The 24199-nt window shown below is 49.5% G+C and overlaps 1 protein-coding gene across 5 annotated transcripts in view; it reads left to right on the top strand.

Moving 5' to 3' along the window:
- SLC25A22 (solute carrier family 25 member 22) overlaps window positions 1–16286 on the top strand; it is a 51878-nt gene extending 35592 nt beyond the window's left edge. For all 5 annotated transcript variants that reach the window (XM_040067804.2, XM_040067805.2, XM_040067806.2 and 2 more), the window contains exons 5-10: window positions 769–859; window positions 9434–9552; window positions 11138–11309; window positions 12128–12282; window positions 13083–13158; window positions 13987–16286. In XM_040067804.2, coding sequence (XP_039923738.1) covers window positions 769–859; window positions 9434–9552; window positions 11138–11309; window positions 12128–12282; window positions 13083–13158; window positions 13987–14140 — 767 coding nt within the window. In that variant the 3' untranslated portion in view covers window positions 14141–16286. The remainder of the gene's footprint in view (window positions 1–768; window positions 860–9433; window positions 9553–11137; window positions 11310–12127; window positions 12283–13082; window positions 13159–13986) is intronic.
- The last annotated feature ends 7913 nt before the right edge of the window (window positions 16287–24199 follow it).

Raw genomic sequence — 24199 nt, 5'->3', positions numbered from 1 at the left:
GACAAAAGGGCACTGCAGCGGGTGGGGGGTGCAGGGAGCCAAGGCTTGTTTACACCCCAGGTCCCCCAGCAAACCTTGCCATGGAGCTCAGAGGGGAATTTCTGTGTGCTGCAGCTTGTGGTGGGCAAAAAGCCACTTCAGCGGTGGCCGTTCTGGGGGTGACACCCAGTGGTGATACACAGGGGAAAGCACCCCGCTCTAAGGGCTGGTCTAGAGCTGGGTCTGTGCTGATGAGCCAGGAGACTTCACCCAGCCTCCAGGTCTTTCAATGGCTCTGACTTTTCTGAGCTGCTTGGTAATCAAGCTGCTCCGGTGTTTTTCGGGGAGGAAGCAGGGAAGGGATCCAGTGAGAAGGCACAAAATACTTGCAAAGGAGTTGGGACTGGTTGCTATACCATCTTGTACTCTTTTTCTGAAGGTTTGATCTGCATCCTTCTGCATTCATAGGAATGTATCCTTGGATGAGAGATGAGGATGCATGTATACATGGTGGGAGGTAGTAGTAAAGCTGAAGAAATTACAAAATACATATGGCAAATGGAATAGAAACACATCTGGGGATGTTTTCACAAACCCAAGGTGTTGGGAGGCAGAAATACTGTTAGTTTTCAGTGGTGTTTTGTATTTCTAAATCCCTTTGGTGCACCGGGAGCTTTCCTTCATCTGTCCTTGGTTTTTTTCAGAAGTTACGACACATTCCTGAAGGATGCAGTTAACAGTTCCTTTATTCTCATTATCCAATGGCCTTTTTCTGTTTTCCTTGCCCAGGGGCCGCAGTGAACTTGACTCTAGTGACACCAGAAAAGGCTATCAAATTGGCAGCCAATGACTTCTTCCGGCATCACCTCTCCAAAGACGGGTGAGTAGGGAATTGACCTTTTGCAGTCAACTTAAAAGACACCGACTCTTGGAACATGTCTGGTGAGACATCAGGAAAAGGTGGAATGGGATTGTGCAATGACTGAAATTTGAGTTGACCTTGAACAGCTCAGCTGGTGATTACGTTCATGCTAAGGATGCAATGTCTAAAATGGGAAGCGTGAAGCACTCCATTGGATGGCTGCTCTTTATTCAAGCTTCTAAAAATAGTCCCAGCTTTAAGCCAAGGTTAGCAGATCCAGAATGTGTAGTCTAAGTATTCGAGAGGAACCCAATGTCACTGATCATTGCTCAAACAGCTGCTGGGAGGACTCTTCTCCTCAGCATCCTATTGGATCCTCTTATGCTCCTTCTGGCTCGAGAAGGTATCAAGTCAAGTTCTGTAGACCCCAAACTTAGCACCCCTCTTCTCCTTTTGTACCTTGAAAATAGTTTTAGAGAGGTGGTAAATGTAAATCTGAATTGATTAAGGGTACTTGCAGCAGCTGACCTTCAAATAAATGCTGAAAGAATGAAATTACATATTCAGCTTGCAAGTGGAGTTTGGTTCATGCGAATTAATTGTGAGTAAAAGGCGTAAAGTGGAGCAGTTGAGAGGAGCTGGATCCTGAGTATTTAATGCTGCTTTCACCAAGATGTTTTCCAAATTGCATGAGAAGTGGTTGTGTCTCCCATCAGAGAGAAGTCTTTCCCCAGAGGCAGACAAGGCCATTGTCTCCAGTCCTCAGTGACAGTAGCTAGAATGACAGCCTGCTTGGGATATGATCCCAACAATTCCCATCAACAGTTGTGGGGTGGGGCCTCAGTGAAAATGCAAAGCTCCAACACAATTACTGGGCTTAACAACTTCCCAAAACATATCACGTCAGTCTTGGCTGCTGCAGATCAGATTCTCAGCAGCTTCAGTGGAGATTATGGACTGACACAGATTGAGAATCCATTTTTTTCCTGTGCCTTTTCTTTTTTTTTTTTTTTTTGCTTTTGTTCTGGAGTCCATTAAAGTAGCAGCTAACATATGTCTGTGTGACTCATCGGCTCACAGCTCTTCGTGATTTTCTGACTCAAGTCTTTGAATAGTCTCTCTTCTGTGCTCTGCTCAGACAGTGGGAGGTAATGATGTCCTCTACCAAGCACTGTGTCTCATCCCTGCAGCAGACAGCCTGGCACACCTTGGTGTACTGCAGTAAACAGCAGCACAGCTCTTTGCCACCACCTGCAAAGGGAAGGCTTAGTAGCTTGTACAGGCCCAACAGGGTGCCAAGCTGCCACACCGTGTACTGCCACTAAGGGAATGGTTTCATGGAAGAAATCACATTAGCATTGCAACATATTTGGCATTCTGGGAGAGTAATCACTGCTGTGATGTTTCAGCCATTAAAAGCCTGTCAGTTGATGTCCTGCACCAGGAGAGGTAAAAGCTTCCTCAGAGGACAAGTGTGTGTGTCTCAGTGCTGAGTCCAGCTTTGGACAGGTCTTTGGGTAAGTGGGATGCAGCTGTTTCCATGAGCTGCTGAGGTTTTCACTCAGACCCCTTCCAGTTTGACTTTTGGGTCACTGGCTGGTGCCCACATTACATAGATGATGTGCTGCACTTAATTCAGAATAAAGGAGCTAGAGAATTTTTCTGAGAGCAAAACACCCTGTTCTCCTAAATCTTATATACTGATGGGTTTGGCACTACAGTGACCTAGAGCAGGAGCATGATACCACCCAGGTAGTGGGAAGTCTTTGTGTCTCAACACAGAGCATTTTTAGTTCCTTTAGAGAAAAGCGAGGTTGGGCCACAGTTAGGTGACAAGAGCTAGAGAGCATGTGGAGTCAGAGTCACTCATCTCATTTAACCACCATGAGGGGCTTGGATGAGTGAAAGCTGGTCAGCTGTGCTCTTGAGGGTAGCCAGTGTGAGCTGGCCAGAGAGGCAGAGCCTTGATACTACTCTGGTAGATGATTTAAGGTGTTTCTTCTTAGAAATGTCACCCCAAAATATGATGGGAAGAAAAATGCCTTGCAGGTTTGCTGTGGCTGGTGTAGGCTATGAATGTGGGATCTGGCTGTTTTTTCCCTTGGGATGCTTCTGTCCCATCCTCCCCAGTTGCCTTAGTAAGATGGGCAGGATTAGTAGTGCTGGAATTTAAAGGCCTCTCCTACCCAAGACCCAACAGGGTGCATATCTGCTAGCACATCACAAGTCTGGGCCACCCATTTCAGAATTCCAGCCAAAGCCTAGTTATGGACAACAAAATAGCTTGGAGTTAGAAAGGTGAAGCCTGGAGCTGCCTGGCCCGTGAATGTGGTTTCATTTCTTGATATGTAATCACAATAGTCAAGGTGTTACACTGGGCAAAGCACAGTGAGGGGGTCAGGATCAGTGTAAGGCTGGATCAGCAAGATCTTGGTTCAGCTCCACCTTTTTGCACAAGCCAGTCTGTCTGCTGTGTTTATTCATAGATGCTGTACCCTTAGGTCAGTATCCCAAAGGATGCTCTGACTAGAGGCTGCAGAAGTCCTCTGGACCTGTTTACATTGAATGCCTTTGTGCTAGGCATCTAGCACTTGTCTTGATTGAAATATGTTGCATGAGTTGGTAATCCTTTTCTGATAAAATGTGCATGTTCTACCAGTATTTGCTGATTAAAATATGTGGTATTAAAATAGACTTCAATGGGCAAGAGGAGGAAGCATGTGTGGAGCAGAGAGAGTGTGGCGAATCCAGCATGACTCAAAGTAGCCTCAAGTTAAACAACAGCTTTCAGTGTACATTAATGTATTTATTTTTATCCTTTGAAAAACTTAGTGTTGAAATTGCTTTTAAACTGCTAGGGTAAAAAAGTGGCATAAAGCCTATTTTTGAAAGGCCAGACTGAAAACAGCACCTTGTGGTGTAGGAAGCTCCTGACTGCAAATTGCTAGGAGAGTATTTTAGGGATGTTACCATTACAGGTTTATGCCAGACTCCCTTTTCCCTGACTCTGCTCTTGGACACTGCTGGAGGTGAAGCATTGGGGCAGCAGGTCCTCACAAGGGATCTCATGCCCTTGCTGGAACAGCTCCCTCCCTGAGTGTGTGCAGGTGTGTGTCCCTGCAGCTCTCTCCACCCTGAGACTAACTCAGGGAGACACTCCTGCCCCTACCGTGCTTTTTCCCTCCTTCCCGTGCAGGGAACATGTGCGCTTACAGGCTGGGGGATGTCACTTCTGCTTCTTTGCCAGTTTTTATTTCTTTGCCAGTTTCTATTTTGATGTCAAGGCCGTTATGACAGCCTAGAGCTACAGCTTTTTGTTTTCTCAAGAAACAAAACCGAGTTGGTCCTCCCAAGCTGTCCTGGTCATTTAGGAATGAGGGAGGCCTGAGTGAGTGCTGAAAACATGCTTGCTATGCCCTGGAGGAAAGGAGGGAGACCAAGATACTGAAAACCTTGAAGGACACCCCATGGCCATGATTGAAAAAGACAACAAGGGTCAAGTGATTCTGTGATGATTTTGACCTAAGAGCCTCAGCAGTTCCCAGGAGAAGAAGGTGACCCACAGGAAGAGTCTCCAGGCAGGTCTTTGTTCCTGTGTCATTCTGTGGGAAAGTTTTCACTAGGCTGGGGAGGGCAGAATGTGGAGAGAGGGGAAACATGCAGTCTTCAGGCTGCTGGAAACAGATGGGTTTTTTTTTTTAACTCTGGCTTTTTGAAGCTACATGTCTTGAGAGACTCAGGCTCATGGCTGCTGTTAAAATAGGAGTGGCTTCGTAGTGCACAACAGAGGGTGTGAGGAGTCACCAAGGCTAAGTGAAGCACTTGGGTATGAAGCTGAGAAGGCAGTTTAGATTGATAGTACACCATTAAAAGTACATACGCACACATTTAAAGTACATCATTGATTATTGGGTGCTCCGTGTGTGAGGCCTCTTTGATTGATTTAAGTGTTGCCTGCTTTTTATATCCTCTTTGAATCTGGGTGTTAAACAGTTAATAAAATCAGTTCCTTTAAAGTCGGTTTCACGTTTATCTCCAAAGTGTGGAGTGCCAGATAGCTGTTTTGTTGGGCATGTGTTTGCCAGGTCTTGTTCATTTTTCAGGTTCTTGGTTAAATATTCTGCCTTGGCTGCAGTAAAAAGTGTCTCACGCCTTCTTGCATAAGCAATTCATTGCTCATAAAAACTTCCCAGTGTCCCTGGATGAGTCTCCTGCTGCTCTTCTCCAAGGTGTTATTCCCTTAGTTATCCTTTCCTCTTTAATCTTGACCTTTATTTTGTTTGCTGTTCTGAAGCAAAGGCTGGCAATCTGCTGTCTTAGCAGCTCAGATTCCTAGGAAGACCAGCATGACTGACTTAATTCTGCATTTTCTGATGCTAGAAAATTTTCTCCCACTCTGTTTCCTCCTGTCTTGTATCTTTGCACAGGGAAGAGAAATAGCCAGCTGGTAATCTTGGGACAAGCAAGGTACTTTTCCTTCAGTCTTACACAGATGTGGAGACAGGAGCTTGTCCATTGCCTTCCCAGCTGATGCATCTCCCCAGGGCTCTTTCCTTCATCTGCTCCTCTTTCAGGCTCTCCTAAAATACTTGGGCCATCTCTTCTGTGGCATGAGTTTAAGTGTCAATTGTGTGGCCTGGTTGATCCTTGAGCTGCAGAACGCTCTTAGTCAGGCTGTAAAGTGAGGCTCTCAGTTTAGGAAGGAGTCCTGTTGCTAGTCCTGGTCCTGAGCTGCTGTGTCACCCTGCACACACTGTGCTTGGTCTTTCTTTGGCATTTTTGTGCCCAGGCAGCCTCTCCTGCAGTTATCCACTGGATACTCAGACTTCTTTAATGTAGGTAACCCTCATCCAACTCACTGAGACTTGGAAGTGGGGAAATCTTTCCCTTCCCCTTGAGAAGCAGACAGGAGCTGATAATGTCACTGTGGCAATTCAGGAACAGCTGTTTGGGAGAAGCTCTTTTATTTAGCACACAGAGGCCAGGCAGTTGCAGTGGGTTGAAGCTGTTGACATCAAAGGTCAGCCAAAAAGTAAATGCACTTTCAACTGTTAATCTGGAGGGAGATAGAGATGTGCTGTTTAATCACAGAACGCACCCATGGGAGGAGTGTTGTCCTTGTCATCATTCCAGGCACATGTCTTGGGACGAAATGTGGGTTGTGGCAGTGTTCAACATGCTCAGTCGTGTTACCCTGTCCATTGTTCACTTCCACAGAGGTTCACATTGGAACAAAACACTTGGGATTTCCTGCCAGGGCAAACCTGAGGCAGTACAGAGTCAGTCTCCTCTTGATTTATTCCAAACACACAACACAGAGCTCCTGCACATACCTGGAATAATGACTTCCGGATTTAATCTGGCAGCGTTGCTTTGAAATGTGTCTGTTCCACATCAGTACTTTATTTGGCTTGTCGAAGGCATTTCTGAGCTGGCACTTGAAGTGAGAGGGAGCTTGTAGCAGGAGCTCTATTTCTTTTACATTAGCAGCATCATAGCTCCAGCTTTTCTGAAGTGCAGTTGCAGTAGCTTGCTGTTCCCCCTTGGAAAATCAGGGGTTGGATTAAAGGGACTGACTGGCAGTTTGCGTGCACATCCCCCTGTGACTGTGGCAGAGAGGGTGCTCTTCCTTTGAAGGACAACTCCTATGTGCTGGTCTTCTCATCTATATCAAAGGCCCACTATTTAAGTTGTTTGAAAGGAACTGGCTCTGTCTGCTTGGAAACTCCTGGAGAGCTTTCTACCACCTCTTGGGCTGACAGAGAGAGGCAGAGGTTATTTTATGAGTGAGGAAGGTAGTGTCCAAGCTGGGGACAGTAGCCTCTTGGGTAGGAAATAAAAATGGATTGCTTTGTCTGGATGTTTCTTTAGCTCAGAGATTTCCTCTTTGGAAATGTTGTCATCCTGATTCCAGAATGGCTGGTTCTGGTCCCTGCCCAAACACAGTAAATTCCCACAGGGCCAAGATTTTTCAGAAACTTGAAAACATCCTACTCTGCTCCCACATGATGTCAATATACCAATGCTGTCAGAGATCCTAACTTTGAACTGATTGCTCCCAAAAAGCCTTCCATAAACCTCTAGTTCCTGCTTTTTTACTTTATTTTTCAGCTCTAGTTTGAAACTCTTAATTTAAATCAAGGGTGAGTTGCCTCCCTTTCCCATTTGACATTTTTGATTTGTCACAAAGTAATAGTATGTCAGTAAAAAATGTTGAACAACTGATTTCTGCCAGTGCAGAATTTGAGGCTATTATATATATGTTATATTTAACACTCTCTTGCTGTGATAAAAGCAGGTTTCTGCATTTGTAGGACCAGATCTTTGCTGGTGTTGCAGCTTTTGAAGTTAGTTGAGATGTGCCAGTTTTTAAACCACTGAGGATAAGGCCAGTGGTGCCTTAAATATTTAAACCCCTTTGTTGTCTAGAGATGAACAGTTTTCAAACTCCTTTTGTGTGCAGACTGGTGAGATTTTGCAAAGAGGTTTTGCAGTTTGACCCCTGTATGGCAACTTTTTAACTTCCTGTCAAAAGATTTACTTATCGTAAGCTACTTTTTTTCTTGGACTCACCCCAGTTCCCAGGATGTGCAAACCAAAAGCTTGTTCTAGATGCTTTTGGTGTACCTGTTTGACATCTCTGAAATACACCCACGTTCATAAATCCCTCCTTGGGTCGCACTGGCACAGCTCCATGGAGTTCAGTCAAGTCAAGGCTGACTTCAGTTGGCTGGGACAGTGGTCCAAGATGAATATGTAGGCCAAATCTTCCTGATCTTGTGAGCTGGTTATCAAAGCAGTTGCCCTGGGTGAAAAGCAGAAGATTTGTACTCCAGGGATGCTCCAGGGCACTTGCTGAAGTGGGAGGTGCTCTGCTGTGCCAAAGAGATTCTGGCAGGCAGCTCCTTTGGGTGGGTTGCTTTTTCCCACAGCCAGGCTGGGGGTTGTGCAGCCTTGCTGCTGACTGAAACTCATCGTGCCGCTCAAGAGACTGGTGCCGTGCTCAGGCCACCCAGAAGGCACAAGGTGGCCACTTCCAAGTGGCAGCAGCAGTGGGAACCTCTAGATTTGCACACTCTAGTTCCCCCCATACCTCCAGGAAAGCTTGCTGTGCACACTTCAGCACCCGTGTGGGTGACTCCGTTGGGGGGATCGCTCTTTGCAGCTCATCGGTGGGGAAATTTGGAAAGAGGAGACTGAAATATTCCTTCTTTCAGCCTCATAGGAGAGCTCTATATTTAGATGCTGGTAATCTCTGTTGTGGCTCTGTGCCTCTAATCCCCTGCGCTCATATCCTGTCTGGAGAAGATGAGAGGTGGAGAAATGGGCCCAGCTTACGTGGTGGGCCAGCAGGATTACAGTGCATCTGCCCTCCCTTTCCTGTAGGGTTGGCATTGAAACTGCTTTGCTGGCCCACAGCTGTGCTCTGTGTGTGCTTGTGAAACCCCTGGGCTGTGCAAGGGCATGGGGAATATCACTGTGGGACTGCTTCTGCCACGGTGTGGGAGTGTGCCTTGAGCAGGTTAAGATGAGGTATTGCTGTAGAGCAGGGCTGGGGGAGGTAAAAATAGGACTTGCATTTAAAACAGAAAGAAGAGGAGGCTGTTTCTCTCTGGCTGTGTGATTTGTACATGCTGCTTTTTTAAACCATTTTAGAAAAAAGCAGGTCAGATGTACTTTTTAATCAAGTCAGTGTTTTCTGGTGCCAAGGTGTGAGGGTTTTTTACAGGGCAAAATCACATCACTTTCTGAAAATTGAAACTTTATGAGGTTTTGCACCCTAAATTCCTCTTTGTAGTTTTTGCTGGGCTCTTTCATAGTTTTGGAATGGAGGAAACGATGAAATGCTGCATTTTACTGGGTGAGAACATGTTGCTGATAATCGGTGCTCTGTAGTGCAGAGAATGGACAAATCTTCATTGCTAGAGGTCCATCCCATCCCTTGTCTCTCAGGGAGGACCAGTTTAGTGCAAATGGCTATTAGTTCAGGTTTGGAAAGCCTGGTAAGATGAAGCAGCTCCTAACCTCAGAGGAACTGCCTCCCTGATTTATATTCACTGTTTATTTACTTTGCTTTTCTCAGAGAACTCCAAAGAAGCAAGTGGAATACTTTCCCTCCTTGCTCCTTGTCCAGTGGTCTGTGTTTGTTGACAATTTTTAAAGGACTAAACTGGCAGGAGGAAAGCTGCTTATCACTCTTAATGCTCAGGTCCTCTGCTGCCCTCTGAATTGATAACCCTTTCTAAAAGCTGTGACCTGACCAGGGGCACCACCAGGCTGGAAGACAGCTGCAGCGCTCTGGCTGTGGATGGAGGGGATTGTGTGCTCCTGTCTGGGTCTGTTCTGACAGGGCTCGTGGCTTTTCTGAATGTTCTGTGGACAAAAATGAGTCTATTCTCCAGGACAGGTGGTGCTGGCAGGGATGCCAACCCTGGGCTGCGCTGAACTGTCAGGCCTAGCAGGTTCTGCTGCCCCCCTGGCTGCCTTTCCTGTAACCCCCAGGGTCAGAGATGTGCCCTCAGCCTTGTACCCGGCTGCCCAGGTGTTATTCCAGGCCGTCTCCTCTGATGGACTCTTCCTCTCTTGGCGCAGGAAAAAGCTGACGCTGCTGAGGGAGATGCTGGCGGGCTGTGGCGCGGGTACCTGCCAGGTGATCGTCACCACTCCCATGGAGATGCTCAAAATCCAGCTGCAGGACGCAGGACGCATTGGTACGTGCACTTTTCTTTCTTGTGCCCTGAGCAGGGAGAGGGGACAGAGCTGGGACTGGGCTTTCAAGGCAGAGCTGAGAGGATGAGTGGAGAAAACCCTTTTCCCTCCCCCTGCTCTCCCACGTCAGAGATACCGCAGATGTAGCAGAAGTTTCTCCTCCTCTTTTCAGTTTACTTCCCCCTACACTTTGCTCAGCTGGCTTTGCAGAGGCCCTTGCAGTTACAAAAGGTGGGGGGTTTTTCCTCAAAGCAATAGGCTTGGCAAGCGAAACAGCAAATGCTGTTGGTGGATGGAGAGGCAGGAGAGATGCTTGGGTGGTCAGCTTGTGAGTGATTCAGACTTGGTGCGCCCAAGAAGGTATTAGCATCCTCCAGTGCCTTTCCTGTGCTGTTTCCTCCGTCTTCATGTTTTCTGACGTCTGTTTTTTCTCTCTTCTACCTCCCTGTAGCACCTCCCTAACTGCTTCCCAAGGGGCTGTGTTATTTCCAAATGACTTGTCTCCCCTTGTACACTTTTTTTCTCTCTGACAAAAACAGCAGTTCTCTTGGTTGAAACAGTAAATAAAATTCTCCCGGTGCACTGGATTTGAACGAGGTTTGGGATCAGGCTCTTGGGACTGTGGGTGTGAGCTGGCAGGCAGAGGCAGGAGGGAACGTGAGCCTTTTGGCTGAAACACTGTAGAGTGCTTCTGGTGGGAACGGAGACCAGAGTCTGGCATGGAGATTCTGGGGGAAAGAAAGAGCTGCTTGCTCTTTCCTTAGTCTCTTCCAGAGGTCAGTCTGGGCTATGGCCTCGCTTCCCAGGAGCCCTGCATGACGCTGTTAGATACCACGTTTATGGGCCTTCCTGGAAATTGGGCCAATTTGTCCTTTAATCTCTCATCTGATGTGGCGTTCCTGAATAATAACAGATTTACTTTTCCTTTTCTCTCTTCACTGGTTTTACTGCAGACCTTATCCTCTTTGTGCGTATTATTTTAAAATGTTGGAAGGATTTAAGCCATGGTTTGAGGGTTCAGGAGAGGTTTTCGATGCTGTGAACAGCCTGTTCTCTGTGAGGCAGGAGAGCTGTGGTGTGCCGGGGATTGCTTACAGATTGAGGTGCTCTCCATCTTCTGGCCAAAGGGCCGAAGTGCATCAGTCGGAAAAGTGAAGCCGGAATGTGTTTATAAATGTGACTGAGAAACTCCCCAGGTTAATGATTGCTTTCAGGGGAGGGAGGCAAAGAGCAGAACTTGGGAAGCTGTCTGGTTTATGAACGTCTCGTTTGTTACACCGGCAGCTCAGGGACACCCCTGGAAGCAGGGACTGTCCCTGCCTGCTCACAGCAGCTCCCGTTCTCTGCACTGCAGAGAATGGTGCGTGACAGGATGCTCCTGCTGGTGGGAGCGCGCAGCCGACAGCCTTGTGGTGTGGCAGCGCTGTCAGAGACTGGAGCAGGCTGAGGGAGATGGGCAGAGTGGGGGGAAGCTTGCAGGGCGCCTGCCTGGCCTTTGCACGCCGCGTTGCCGCGGAGGTGCCGCTGTCCCGCGGCAGCAGGTGCTCTGGGCACGCTGCAGACCGGTGCTGGCGCTCTGCTCCCCAGCGGCACAGAAGAAGCTGATGGCGGCACAGGCCCACATCTCCTCCTCCCCCGCGGCGGCGGCGGCCGAGCCAGCGGTGGAAAGTCGCCCCACGGCCACCCAGATAACCAGGGAGCTGCTGCGGAGCAAAGGCATCGCCGGACTCTACAAGGGCCTGGGAGCCACGCTGCTAAGGTAGGATGGCCTGGGCTGAGCGCAGGGCGAGGGCGTTCCCAGCCTTGGACCTAAGGCAGCGCCCATCCCAGGGTGAGCCCGCAAGGAAGGTGCTGGCTTCAGCGGCTGTGGGCTGGGTTTGGTTCTGTTTCCGTGCACGGGTTTTGTACATTAAAGAAGGGAAGGTCGGAGAAATGAGGGAGGGTATCTTTTTGTTCCCGGAAGATTTAATTCCGCTGCTTTCTCTGAAAGGTTTTTGTCTGGCCCATGGTCTGCGTTTTCACACTGTACAGAAGTCCCTGGGAGCTGGCAAAGTAAAACCGTCAGCCTGAGACCCCAGAGTGTGCAATGGGAGCTGGCCCACAGAACACGCTGGATGCACTGCGGTGCCTGCTCTGACACTCTGCCTGGGCTTTCACAGTGTGACTCTCCTCTAGCTTTAACAAAGGTAGAACTAGAGCAGCACTCACTCAGGGGGATGGAGGGCAGGATGGAACCTCTCGTAGTTAACAAAAGTGGTCAAAACAGTTGCCCCCTGAATGTGCTGGTGTCTTTGGTATCTTTTTTCAACTTTGAGTGTTGAAAAAAGGGGGAGCCCATTGACCCTGCAGGGCTGCATGCCTCCCATGGGCTGTTGTCCTTTGTGCAGTCACTTTTTCCCCACCGAGTTTCAGCTCCTGTCTGCTTTGCAATCACAGAGGCAGGATATCTGCTTTGCACTCATGGCTGTGCTGCCAGTGTGTGATGCTTGCAGCTCTTCTTTTGCTCGATTTGTTGGTGTTCCGTGCTGACCTTGCTCATCCTTGTTCTCGCTTCCTTTTGTTCCTGCCCCACTGCAGGGATGTCCCATTCTCCATTGTTTACTTCCCGCTGTTTGCAAACCTGAACAAGCTGGGCCAGAAGGACCCCAATGTCAAGGCTCCGTTCTACGTGTCCTTCCTCTCTGGATGTGTGGCCGGCAGTACGGCTGCAGTGGCCGTCAATCCTTGTGATGGTGAGTCCTGAGTAGCCTGTGGTGGTGGCCTGGTACCAAGTGACAGGAGTCAGAGGCCCAGGCTGGGCCAGGTGAGGGGAGAGTGGCCGTGCCAGCCTTTTTGCAGCGTGAGCCCACAAAGGGACAGCTCTGCTGCCTCCAGCTCTGATGGTGTGAGTTCAGCCGAGCGACAACTTTGGCCACGGCTTACACAGATGTTTGCAGTACTTATTAGGTATGTCAGGAAGAGGGTGTCATTCATTTCAGTTATTCGTGGCAGGAAAAGCACATTTCCATGTGGAGTGGTAATATGCAGACCACTTACAACTATATGGTCTGGGACAAACAGGGGGAGCCTCAGATCTGTGGCTTCTTCTCCTGCTCCACAGCATCTGCTTTAAATACCACCTTAGTTTCTCTCCTGTGAAAACCACCAGAAAGTAACTGCTCTCTCTCCAACACTGCACGTGCTCCAAGGTGTAAAGAAATTCTGCTCTGTAGGAGCAGAATTGTGTATTTTAGATACATCTTCCTGAAAGAAATGAGCATTTGAAAATATCCACTTTGCAGAGAGATATCTGAATATGGAAAGTTTAAAGCTTAAGTCAGCTTTTGAAACCTCTATCACAGTGGGAGGAGTTGGGTTTTGGGTGGCTTTGTATTTCTTTTATCCATTTGTTAAGGAATGGGTTTGTTTTCCCTGCTGTATTCTTGGTAGTTTTGTTTTGAACATTTTAAAGGCATTACTCTCAGGGTGGCTGTTGCCTGCTATGCCCCCAGTGCTCACCTCACCCCAGTGTCTCCCCTCTTTTCCTCGCCAGTGATCAAAACACGGCTGCAGTCCTTGCAGAGAGGAGTGAATGAGGACACCTACTCGGGGATCCTGGACTGCACCAAGTAAGACTCCTCATGACAGAGGCACCTCATCAGGGGTTTGGCAGCTGCTGCTGCCTGCTGCCAGCCACTGTGCTTCATGTTCCCTCTGAACCTATGCTATCTGTCTGTCTATCTGGAGATATATATAGATATATGAGCAGATGTATATATGCAGTTTTATAAAAGAGAACTTCTTCCCATATTGAGCAAGAAAAACATAGCACTTACATTTAAATATGTCTGTCCAAACCCCAGTAGTCATAACACCGAGATTTTATTTCTGCAAAGGGAGGCAGTGCTGTGGTAGTCTCTCCCAAGGCCCCGCTGTTGGACAGTCCTACAGTATTGAGTCTGATATCCCTCCTGGGACTGCTCTGCACAATGTCTGCAGGAGCACTGCCAGAGTGGGCTGTCCCCAGCTGCATTATCCTCTGAACCTTTGCTAAACTATGGTCTGGTTGCTTCAAAACACAAAGGGACTTTTTCTACTTTTGTGTTTCTGTGGTAGCCAGAATCTGTTGCTGTCTGGCTCTGTCCCGTGCTGAGGGTGGAGCTTTTGAGCAGGGGCACCTCGTGTTTCAAGCATGGGGTTGTCTGAGGCGTACTTGCAGACACAGGCAGCCGCTCCTGTGTCTAGCCGGATGTGGGGACGTGGCAAGTTTCTGCACGGCCACTTGGCAGAGCACTTGGGCAGCGATGGGCGATTTGCTGCGGAGGCCATGCCACGCAACAGCGCTTGCCTGGGTTTAGTCTCTGGAGGGAGGCAGAAAGGCAGGGCGTGGCCAGGGGCCCTCCTGGCTGGTGGAGGGGTGGGATGGACGCTCACCCGTCTGTGCCATTTGTCCCCAGGAAGATCTGGCAGAGGGAAGGGCCCACGGCCTTCTTCAAAGGGGCCTACTGCCGAGCCCTGGTCATTGCCCCTCTCTTCGGCATCGCGCAAGTCGTCTACTTCGTCGGCATCGCGGAGTTCCTGCTGGACATGCTCCCCAAGCACCGGGCCTAGCCCCGGCGTGGCTGCGTGTGCCCTCCCGCCCTCCGCAGCGCTGGATTCATCCCCGTGTTCGCCATCCGTGTCGGTCGATGTCAGAGCAACAGCACAAAGGGTTCGGCGGGGACGCGAAGGGACCTGGTGCCCAGATGGGCACACGGGGGGAGGGAGGGAGCCCCTTCTCCGCTGCCGTCTGGAACCCGCCCCCTCCCGCTCCTTCCACGGACAATACTTAATTATGCATCTCCCTCTCTTTTTAATTGCCCGTTTTTTGGTTTTAAATTGTCATTCTTAAGGACATTGGTAAGCACAGTCTGGGCTTGCAGACCCAGAAGTCTCCTCTCAGTCTTGGGGAGGAGGAGGAATGGGAAAGAAATAATTTCAACCCTCATCCACCTCGGTTTCTCTTTCTTTCTGGAGCTGCCAGCTGTCCGAGGAGGAGCTGGAGGGGCAGCTGTGTCCCCCCTCAGCACCTCCTTGGTCTGCTGACCTCGGGTCAAGAGTGCATGCTGCACAACGGGGGCTTATCTCATTGCTGCTGGAGGCACGGGTGGGGGAATGCTGGGTCTGGCAAGTTCCTTGGCCTGGAAACCTTCAGTCCTCCCTTTTCCCTTTTTAAAAACTAGATGGACTTCAATGAATTCTGATTGTTCCTATTGATTTTGTAATTATTTTTGTTTTAAAGCAAAGGGATGTCCCTCCTAACTAGGTGTCACAGGCACATCTTGGTGAGGTGCAGAGATAAGGTATCTGCTCTGTAGGGAACATGTGTGTGGGATCACATGAATGTCCAAAGCTGCTTCCCTGCTTGGGTACAGGCGTGGAAGGGAGAGGAACTTGGGATCAAGTTATTTTTGTTTTGGGGTGTTTTTTGTTGGTTTTTTTGTGTCTTTTGGGGAGGTGGGGGGTGGGTTTTTGTTGTTATGTTTTTGGGTTTTTTTCCTTATTTCTTTCCTTTGTTCGTTTTTATGGGGGGGTTGTTTTTGTTTTGTTTTTGTTTTGTTGTTTTGTTTTGTGGGGATTTTCTTTAGTTCTATTTTGGTTCTTTCTTTTGTTTGGGTTTTTTGTTTTTTTTTTTTTTAATTCAAGGAGGGAATTGTGGGGAGGGAAAACCAAACAAGAAGCCACTTAACATTCCTTCAGCCTGCCCACCCCGGGGTGATAAAGCTGTGGCTGCAGGTGTAGATCAGCTGATCTGATTTTTTCCCAGCCTGACCCCAGGAAGGAAGCCCTGGCTCCAGTTCTGGTGCTGCCCAAACTCATGGAGCCACAGTAGAAATGCTGCCCCTGTGGGCCCACCCTGCCAGTGAGAACACAAGGTCTGGTTGTGTTCTGATGTTTGCCTTGGGTGTGACTGGAGCCAGCGGGTGTGGAAGAGGCAGAGGATTTGCATTCTCTGAGCAAGGAGCTGTTTGTGTGTCCATCACTTGAGGGGGTGAGTCCCCTGCATCACAAGAACATCCTGTTTGCTCCTGGGGTGCGGATCTGTGGCAGGGGCAAATCCACACCTACAGCCTGCTCTGTCAAAGGGACACTGCCCCAGCTGATATCACTTGTCAGAGGAATTCCTCATTCAGTACTCTCTTGGGCTGTGTAATTAATTCTAGTTAAAATGATCTTGAGTGTGAGATCTCCCAACCCAGTGTGATCTTCTCCGTTATTTATTCCATATGATGCGATCCACCCAACTTTGGTGTTGAAATTAAACTGGTTGAATTCACTTTTCATTCCTTTTTTTTGCTTTATTCTCCAGGCGCCTGCTTGGTGTTTGTGTTTTGAATGTGTATTTAAATTAACTTTAAAAATATCCTTGTTTATAACGTTTAAAAGAAAACGGCCTCTGTTTCACCATTCTTTGGTTAGGTTTTCGTGAAACCTGTATGTTGAGGGCCTTCTTCCTTGATGAATCCTTTTTCTCTTTGAAAAAACTGTTCTGTGGCTGATTTGTTACTTGTCACTTTGCATATGTGAATAATTTTTGGGTTTTTTTCTTTATTCTTAATGATTTCTCCGTGTATCTGGGAAGGAATCTGTGCAAAGGCAATGATAGATGTCTGTGCTGTGTGTTGTGCTGCGATGCTGCTCTTGCTCTGGATTTCCCTTGGGTGGATTAAAAGAAAAAGGTTTATTTTATTTTTTTCTTTAAGATGCCCCATTCCTTGCTGCTTTTTGATTTACAGGAAGGGTCCACAAAAGAGACCTTGCTGATAAAACTTGTGGGGTTACAGCTTGCCCTTCTTTCTGCCAGGATTGTCCCCTGAAACTGGCCGACTTGTGGCTGCAGGGATGTGCACGGGGTGCAGATTTATATGGTGGGGTTAAGTTTGGGGGAAAATTTGGTGCAATTAAGGGCTGAGATTCAAGGAAAGCTCTCCGTGTCCGACTTTGAGACTTTTAAAAACTTCTTTGTAAAACTGACTCTTCCTCCTGAAATCTCCATCTCTTCTTCCACTGTGCAGGAGCTGGTGACCTAGATGAGACTGATTTTTAGCTTCCTGGACATGTCCCTGAGGCAGCAGGACCTGGGGAGGTGGCAGGGGACAACAGCTGTGGCTATTCAGGACAGGTAGCCCCCTGTCCAGTCAGGCAGAGTCCTGCTTCCAAAAAGAAAAAAAAAAAAAAATAAAGTTTAAAACGGAAGTAATCCCATCAATTTAATTAATCACCTATTAACTGAAACTGACCTGCATTGATTGCAGCATTGAGGAATGAAAGTAAATAAACACGCCTCTGCTCCCCTCCCCGCAGGTGCTGCTTGTCCCTGGGGCAGGAGCTGGCAGCCAGCACCACTCCTTGTTCTTCCCACCTGGTCCTCTGGCAGAGAGTCCTCCACCCACCCTGGGTCCTTTCCAGTCTTACCTTGTCCATGTCAGTACCTGGCAACTGACAGGGGAATTCCTGGAACACAAAAGGAAACCATCCTGGGGAGCTGAACAACCTAGACAACAAAGGGGAAATTTTCTGTAAGGCAATGTAGGAATTTCCATGTGAGGACTAGGAGCAAGTCCTTGAAAGCAAAGGGGAAAATATTCAGGGAATTTCTAGAAAGCAATGGGGGAAATTCCTACAAGGCTGTAGGGGGGATAGCCTAGAAATAAAAGGAGGGGGATTCCATGAAAGAAAGGAGGAAATTGCCACAAATACCTGGGAAATTCCTGAAAAGCAGAAGTGACATTGTTAAAGAAAGTAAGTGATATTTCCGAGAGAGGAAATTTCCCAGAATGCAAAGGAGGAATTGGTGGATAGCAAAAGAGGTCTCCCATCCTTTCCTTCCAGCTTAGAAGTCCAAGTCTCTGGGGCTGTAGAGACCTTGACAGGAGTGTGATGGGTGCATCCATGTCCAGCTGTCCTGGCTGCTGTCTCTGCAGGCCTGGCTGGATGTTACAGACAGCAAAGCCCAAAGGCAGCATCTGTGTGTTAACTGGGCTTCCTGCTCAACACAAAAAACCTCACATAACCCCTACCAGGCACTCAGTGACCTCAAGTAACCCTTACCAGGGCATCAATGACCTCAAGTAACCTCAAATACCTCAAGTAACCTCTACCAGGGGCTCAAGGACCTTGAGTAATCCCTACCAGGCACTCAATGACCTCAGGTAAACCCAAGTGATCCAAAGTATCTCCTACCAGGTACTCAATGACTTTAAGTAATCCAAAATTATTTCAGATAACCGCTACCAGGGACTCCGAATCACCTCAAGTAACCCCTGCGGTTCTGCACCCTCAGCTCTCAGGAGGGAGCAGCCCGCAGCACCCCACATCAGCTCATCATAACCAGGCTGGCAGCGGCAGGGATGTGAAGCAGACTCTCCCCCAGCTTCCTTCCCCTGCCTGGTCCCTCCATTCATCATCTTCTCGAGGAGTTGGCTCCTCAGCAGCAGGATCTGAGCAAGCCAGAGAGCTCGCCTGGCTCATGGCAGCCCTTCAATTGTGCCGCACACAGTCAGTACAGAGTCTTAAACTGAGTTTAAAAAAAACCCAGAAGTGATGAATATTGTTACACAAAGTACAAAACAGCTCAGTGGTCACAAGCCAACTTACTGTTCATGTCTTGTTCTTCCTGGCCTCTCCCACCCCTGCACAATGTGTTTGAATGGAATGGGCAAAGGCAGCCATGAAGATCACACTCACAAGAGGTAATTCGCATCCACACACACATTCTCCATTAGTGGTTGAATAAAGTGCACCTGCTCATCTTTCCCACTTATTAAAAGAACATTTGAACAATCATTCCCCCTTTGGCATAAAATCCAAATCAGCCAAAGAAGTTCCCGTGTCTACTAGGAAACACTTCCTGGTTCAGCAAAGGCTGAGGTGTCATGAGCCCCCGGTAGAACAGCAGATCCTGACACCCTTAACAATCCATTTCTAATGTTCTGTTTTACAAATGGCACGCTGACTCCTTCCCAATTGCTGTCCTGGTGAGCATCTCCTTCCCTTTGGTCCTGGGGCTTCCTGCACTTTTTTCCATTGGGGGTTGTAAAAGCTCTGCCATTATCCTTGCCTGTACCTTTACCTTTTCTTCATCCCTTCTTTCACATCTTTTATATCTTTTATATGCCTGAGATGCCTTTCTAAACAATTCCTGGAAGGGCCCACTGTAATGGTTTTAATTTAATAAAACCAGGTGGAAACACCAATTAATGTAGGGGTTTTAGTGTTAATATTTTTGTGGGACAGAGAGATTAAGAGAAAAACAAACAAAGCAGGCTTAAGCTTAAAAATGAACAAAAATAGTTTTATTAACATATATTAAAAGACTGAGAAAAGAAAAAAAAAGTTGAGAAACAAGAAAAACTTAAACTAAAACAGAATGATACCTTAAAACACACTTCTTTCCTCTTACAAACTATTAACATTCTTATGGAAAGACACAATTTAGGATTTTCAGTCAGTTTCACCACTTAGACGTAGCTACTCATTACTTTAGGAGAAGAGTCCTTCTAAGATCTTTTCATGAAGATGTGTGCTACAAGACAAAATAGTCCAGTGCTCTCAATGTCACACATCTGCTGCCGCCCGGAGTTTTCGCAGACTGTGATGTTCTATCCGCAGAGCTTCTCAGTGCATCTGGGGTACTATTTACAAACACTTCTTCTGATCTAAAATTATCTTTGTCTCAAAAGGCTGAGACCTCCTTTTGACCCAGGAGCGGGGGTTTCAAAGTTCCCAAATAAATCTCTATTACATCAGTCCTTAATTTTGATTAGAATAGCATTCTACCCAAATAACACTAAGATGCTGCAAAGAACAGTTCATTTCTTCATAATTTACCTTAGAAAATCTGGTTAAAAATGTCCACTTCTTCAATCCTATTCCAATATTATTAGTTCTTTCACTTCTCATCTAACTGACTTCATGCAGTGTCTGTTCCATGTACCCTCTGGTTTTTTCTTTCTTCTTTCTCTCAAGGAAGAATTGTGCTTTAAAAGTTCCGCGTTGCTAAGAAAGGGTTAAATCCGCCCGGGCTTGCAAAGGCCAGGTGCACGCGTCGGGCTGCAGGGCTGGAGAAAAAAATGCAAGGCCGTGCTGATGGAGGAAGCCGGTAAATGTCCTTTTTTCCACCCCTCGGTCTCATCCAGGGCGGTCCGGCTCAGAGCTGTTACGCAGCTGCAGCTTGCTCTCTCCGCTGCCAGCGGTGATGAGGCTGGGCCGTGTTTTGGCCCCTTGTGCCGCGGTCTGAGCACACGGCCCCGCGCTGCCCAGCTGCAGCTGCCCCCTCCCCTGCCCGCAGCAAGGGAAAGGGCTCAGCCGGCCCCGGCGCTCCCTGTGCGGGCAGCGGCCCCCAGAGCCCGGCCAGGCCCGGCCCGGGCACCCAAAGGGCAGCAGGGCCCGGCCCGAGGCCGCGTGCTTCCCCCGATGTTACCCCACTGCTGATCCTAAAGCGAGAGAGCCGGCGGTCAGCAGCAGATCAGTTTTAAATGTTCCTTCCAAAGTCGCGCTGACATTTCTCATTGGTAACTTAGCTGCCAATATCCCAGCCTGCTTTTTGATAGGGCCTTGTCCTCCCCCCCAACCCACGCTACGGTCAGGGCAGGGGAAAACATTTCACATTTCTCTATATCTAGAAAACAAAATTGTGCCAACCCATGATACCCACTCAGCCTCCTCTCCAGTCCCTGCTTCTGCTGCCTCTGGGGTCTTACCCTCCCACAGCAGCCAAATTCTTTACAAAATCACTTGCCTCCACGATGACAAACAAAATCCCTCCTTGTATCAGGCCTGGCTTTGGTGACACATTGTCTCTTACACCGTACACCAAGGCCAGTCGCTGTCCTTACACTGCCCACCAAAGCCTCTCCCCCCAGCCACAGTGTCCAAACACCCCCGGCACACCCGTCTGGGCCCCCGTGCCACTCCCGCAGCACCGCAAGCTCTGTAAATCACCAGGTGCTGGCACAGCTCAGCGGGCAGCACAGCCCACAGTGCCACAGGGATGGGCAGGTGGACAAAAGGTCCCGCAGCCTCGGGCACCGGGGGCCACTGCAGCCCCTGCCCACAGGGGTGGCACTGCCCAGAGCTGAGCCCCGGCTGCCCCACGGCCTTGTCTCACTCACAGAATCACAGAATGTGTAGATGGGAAGAGATCTTCAAGAACATCGAGTCCAACCCATGCCCTAACACCTCAACCAGATCATGGCATCGAGTGCCACATCCAGTCTTTTTTTTAAACACATCCAGGGATGGTGACTCCACCACCTCCCTGGGCAGACTGTTCCAGTACTTTACCACTCTTTCTGTGGAAAACTTTTTCCTAATGTCCAACCTTTATTTCCCTTGGTGCAGCCTGAGCCTGCTTCCTCTCGTTCTGTCAGTTGCTGCCTGGAGAAAGAGACCAACCCCCAGCTGTCTAAAACCACCCTTCAGGGAGTTGTAGAGAATGGTAAGGTCACCTCTGAGTCTCCTTTTCTCCAGGCTGAGCAACCCCAGCTCCCTCAGTCGTTCCTCACAGGTCTTCTGTCCCAAGCCCCTCCCCAGCCTCGTTGCCTCCTCTGGACACGCTCAAGCGTCCCAACGTCCTTCCCAAACTGAGGGGCCCAGACCTGGACACAGCACTCAAGGTGTGGCCTCACCAGTGCTGAGTACAGGGGAAGAGTCACCTCCGTGCTCCTGCTGGCCACACCATTCCTGATCCAGGCCAGGATGCCATTGGCCCTCTTGGCCACCTGGGCACACTGCTGGCTCACGTTCAGCTGCTGGCACCAGCACCCCCAGGTCCCTTTCCTGCAGCCACACTGTCCCCAGCCTATAACGCTGCAGGGGGTTATTGTGGCCAAAGGGCAGGACTTGGCACTTGGACTTGTTAAACCTCATCTTGTTAGACTCTGCCCATCCGTCCAACTGGTCCAGATCTCTCTGCAGAGCCCTCCTACCTTCCAACAGGTCGACATACGCTCCCAGCTTAGTGTCATCCACAAATTTACTAATGAAAGACTCAATACGCTCATCCCCATCATCAATTAAAATATTGAACAGAGCTGGCCCCAGCACAGACCCCTGAGGGACACCACTGGTGACTGGCCCCAGCTGGATGCAGCACCGTTCAGCACCACTCTCTGGGCCCGGCCATCCAGCCGGTTCCTAACCCAGCACAGAGTGCTCCTGTCCAAGCCACGGGCTGCCAGCTTATCCAGGAGTGTGCTGTGGGAGACAGTGTCAAAAGTCTTGCTGAATCCAAATACACAACATCCACAGCCCTTCCTGCATCCACCAGGTGAGTCACCTGGTCATAAAAGATCAGGTTGGTCAAACATGACCTACCCCTCCTAAACCTGTGCTGGCTGGGCCTGAGACCCTGGCCATCCTGCAAATTCTGTGTGAATTGAGGTCCTGCACCTCCCCACAGGGCCCAGCCCATGCTGCCATTCCTGTACTCTCTCATCTGGCCTCAGCACTCCTCACCATGTAGAAACACCCTTAAGTCCTGAATAGCAAGTGGACGAACCCAAATTCTCCACTCTGCCTTCATAACGGCCCGGGGAGGGGTGAGGGTGTAGGAATAATTCCTCCCCGTTTTCCCTCTCCGGGAAGCAGCTGGCCCTGTATTACACTGCAGATTTGAAGATAAGGCAGAGAACATCCCAGACCTTACTCTTCTTATCTTATCACATTAGCATCACGCTGCTATTTGCCTTGACCATATTTCACCACTCCCTTCAACCTTTCCCAAACCAACACCATATTGCCTGCTTGGGGATGCGGGTTGCCAAGACCCTTTCTTGGTGCATCTTAATGTCCCCTCTGGGCATCCACGTCCTTGACTACCACTGAGAGAATGAGTGCAAACCATCTCAACATTCTCCCAAAGGACCCTTCAAAGGTATTTTGGGATCATCATCCCTCTAGCCAAGACCCTTTCTCAGCTTTCCTTTGCTGCCCACCCTGGGCATCCTGCTGTGTTTTACTCCCCAAAGTTGTGCTCACTCTCACCGGTGGAATTTGCCAAGACCCTTCTTGACTTTCCCTTCCCGCCCCTTCTAGGCATCCATGTCCAGTGGTCCTTTCCCATGAACTCTTCACAAACCCCCCTGGTGTGCCTCTTATCTGTCTCCTGGACAGTCTTGGGTACCCAATCAACCTCCTCGTGCTGGCCAGCGCTGAAGGGAGCTGGTCACCAAAACAGGGTGAGGCTCCTCCTGCCGCATTCTGGACCCAGACAGTGGAAGGATCCCAGACAAGTCCCCAATTAACAGGTAAATTCCACAAATGCCAAAGGTTTGTATCCAAAAAGGAGACAGAGGAGCCGTGCAACTCAAATAAAGGGAGAGAGCCCACCAGGGCACACAGCTTGCAGGGTTCTCCCTCCCCAGGCTCCAGCGGGGGCACCCTCCTTTTATCCTGAACTCCCGGCCACACGCAGCCCTCTTCCTCTCCCCCTTGGCCGAGGCAGGAGCAAGGCACCGCCTTCCCGAACTGCCCAGCACATCTTCCCCCCTTGGCCCTGCCCTTTCACCCCAGAGCTCCGAAACTCGGGCCCTGGAGCCCCGTGTCTGTGTCAGGAGCCGAGCTGTCCGGGCTCTGCAGCAAAGCCGCTGCCCAAAGGCACCGGAGACACGGGACCCGTGGCAAAGACGTCAACGCGCAGCGCTTCACCCGTCCAATTGTTTTAAAGACGTGAGCTTTCCTCGCAGCAGGGAGTAACAGTCATGGGGAAATTTCCCAGGAATGCAATGGAGATCCTCTAAGCAGAGGGGAGAATCCTCTAAGCAGAGGAATGGAGGACTCTAGAAAGCAACAAAGACATTTCCCAGGAAAACAAGGAGGAAATAGCCTGCAAAGTGACTGGGAAATTTCCTGGAGAGCAGTGGGGGATGTTTTAGGAAGGAAGGGGGAAATTTCCTGGGAAGCAAAAGGCAGTGTTCTGAAAAACCACGCAGACTGCCTAGTAGGCAGTAGAGAGTTCCTGGAAAGAAGAAATTTCCTCCAAAACAAGCAGCACATTGGGCAAAAGGCTGACCCCTCCACCGCTTCCTGGTGCTTGGGTAAGGAACTCGTGAAACCTCTCAGAGAGTCTGGGCTGTTTAGGTGCTCCCCGCAGAGCTCAAAGGGCTCAGGGAAGAGCGGGGCGGCTGTTGTCGCTGCCTTTGACCCGCCTCCTGTCGGGGCACGGGTCGGTTCGCCTCTGCCTCGGTGCCGAGCGCTGTCCGCCGCAGTTTGGTCTTTGTTGGTTTGTCAATTTTGGCAGCACGGCCTTAGCGTGCAAGTCAAGGCAGCCGGGAGAAGAAGGATTAAAATAAACATCTCGACTTGCTCCGGGGGTTTCCAGCCCCGGGAAGCCCCGGCTGGAGCGGGTGCGGCCCACTCGCTGCGCTCCGGGTGTCCCACGCTCAGCTCTAGGTCCGGTCTTGTAACTCATAATTATTTATAATTCATTTTAATTACTGCTCTTCTGGGGAGGCGGTGCGCGGGGCTTCGCAGCGGCATCCCCGGGCCCGGAGCATCCCACGGGCGCTCCCGGGAGCGGCGACACCGCCCGACCGCGGGAGTGGCGGCACTTTCACTTTCGGTAGGGACACGTGATTTCCAGGAAAACGGGAGACCGATAAAGGAGCGGGCAGGAGGCGGCCGCCCCCC

The sequence above is a fragment of the Hirundo rustica genome, chromosome 6, assembly GCF_015227805.2.
Source record: "Hirundo rustica isolate bHirRus1 chromosome 6, bHirRus1.pri.v3, whole genome shotgun sequence".
NCBI classification, from domain to species: domain Eukaryota; kingdom Metazoa; phylum Chordata; class Aves; order Passeriformes; family Hirundinidae; genus Hirundo; species Hirundo rustica.
The sequence above is the reverse complement of the archived record's forward strand: the minus strand, read 5'-3'. Positions and strand labels throughout refer to the sequence as shown.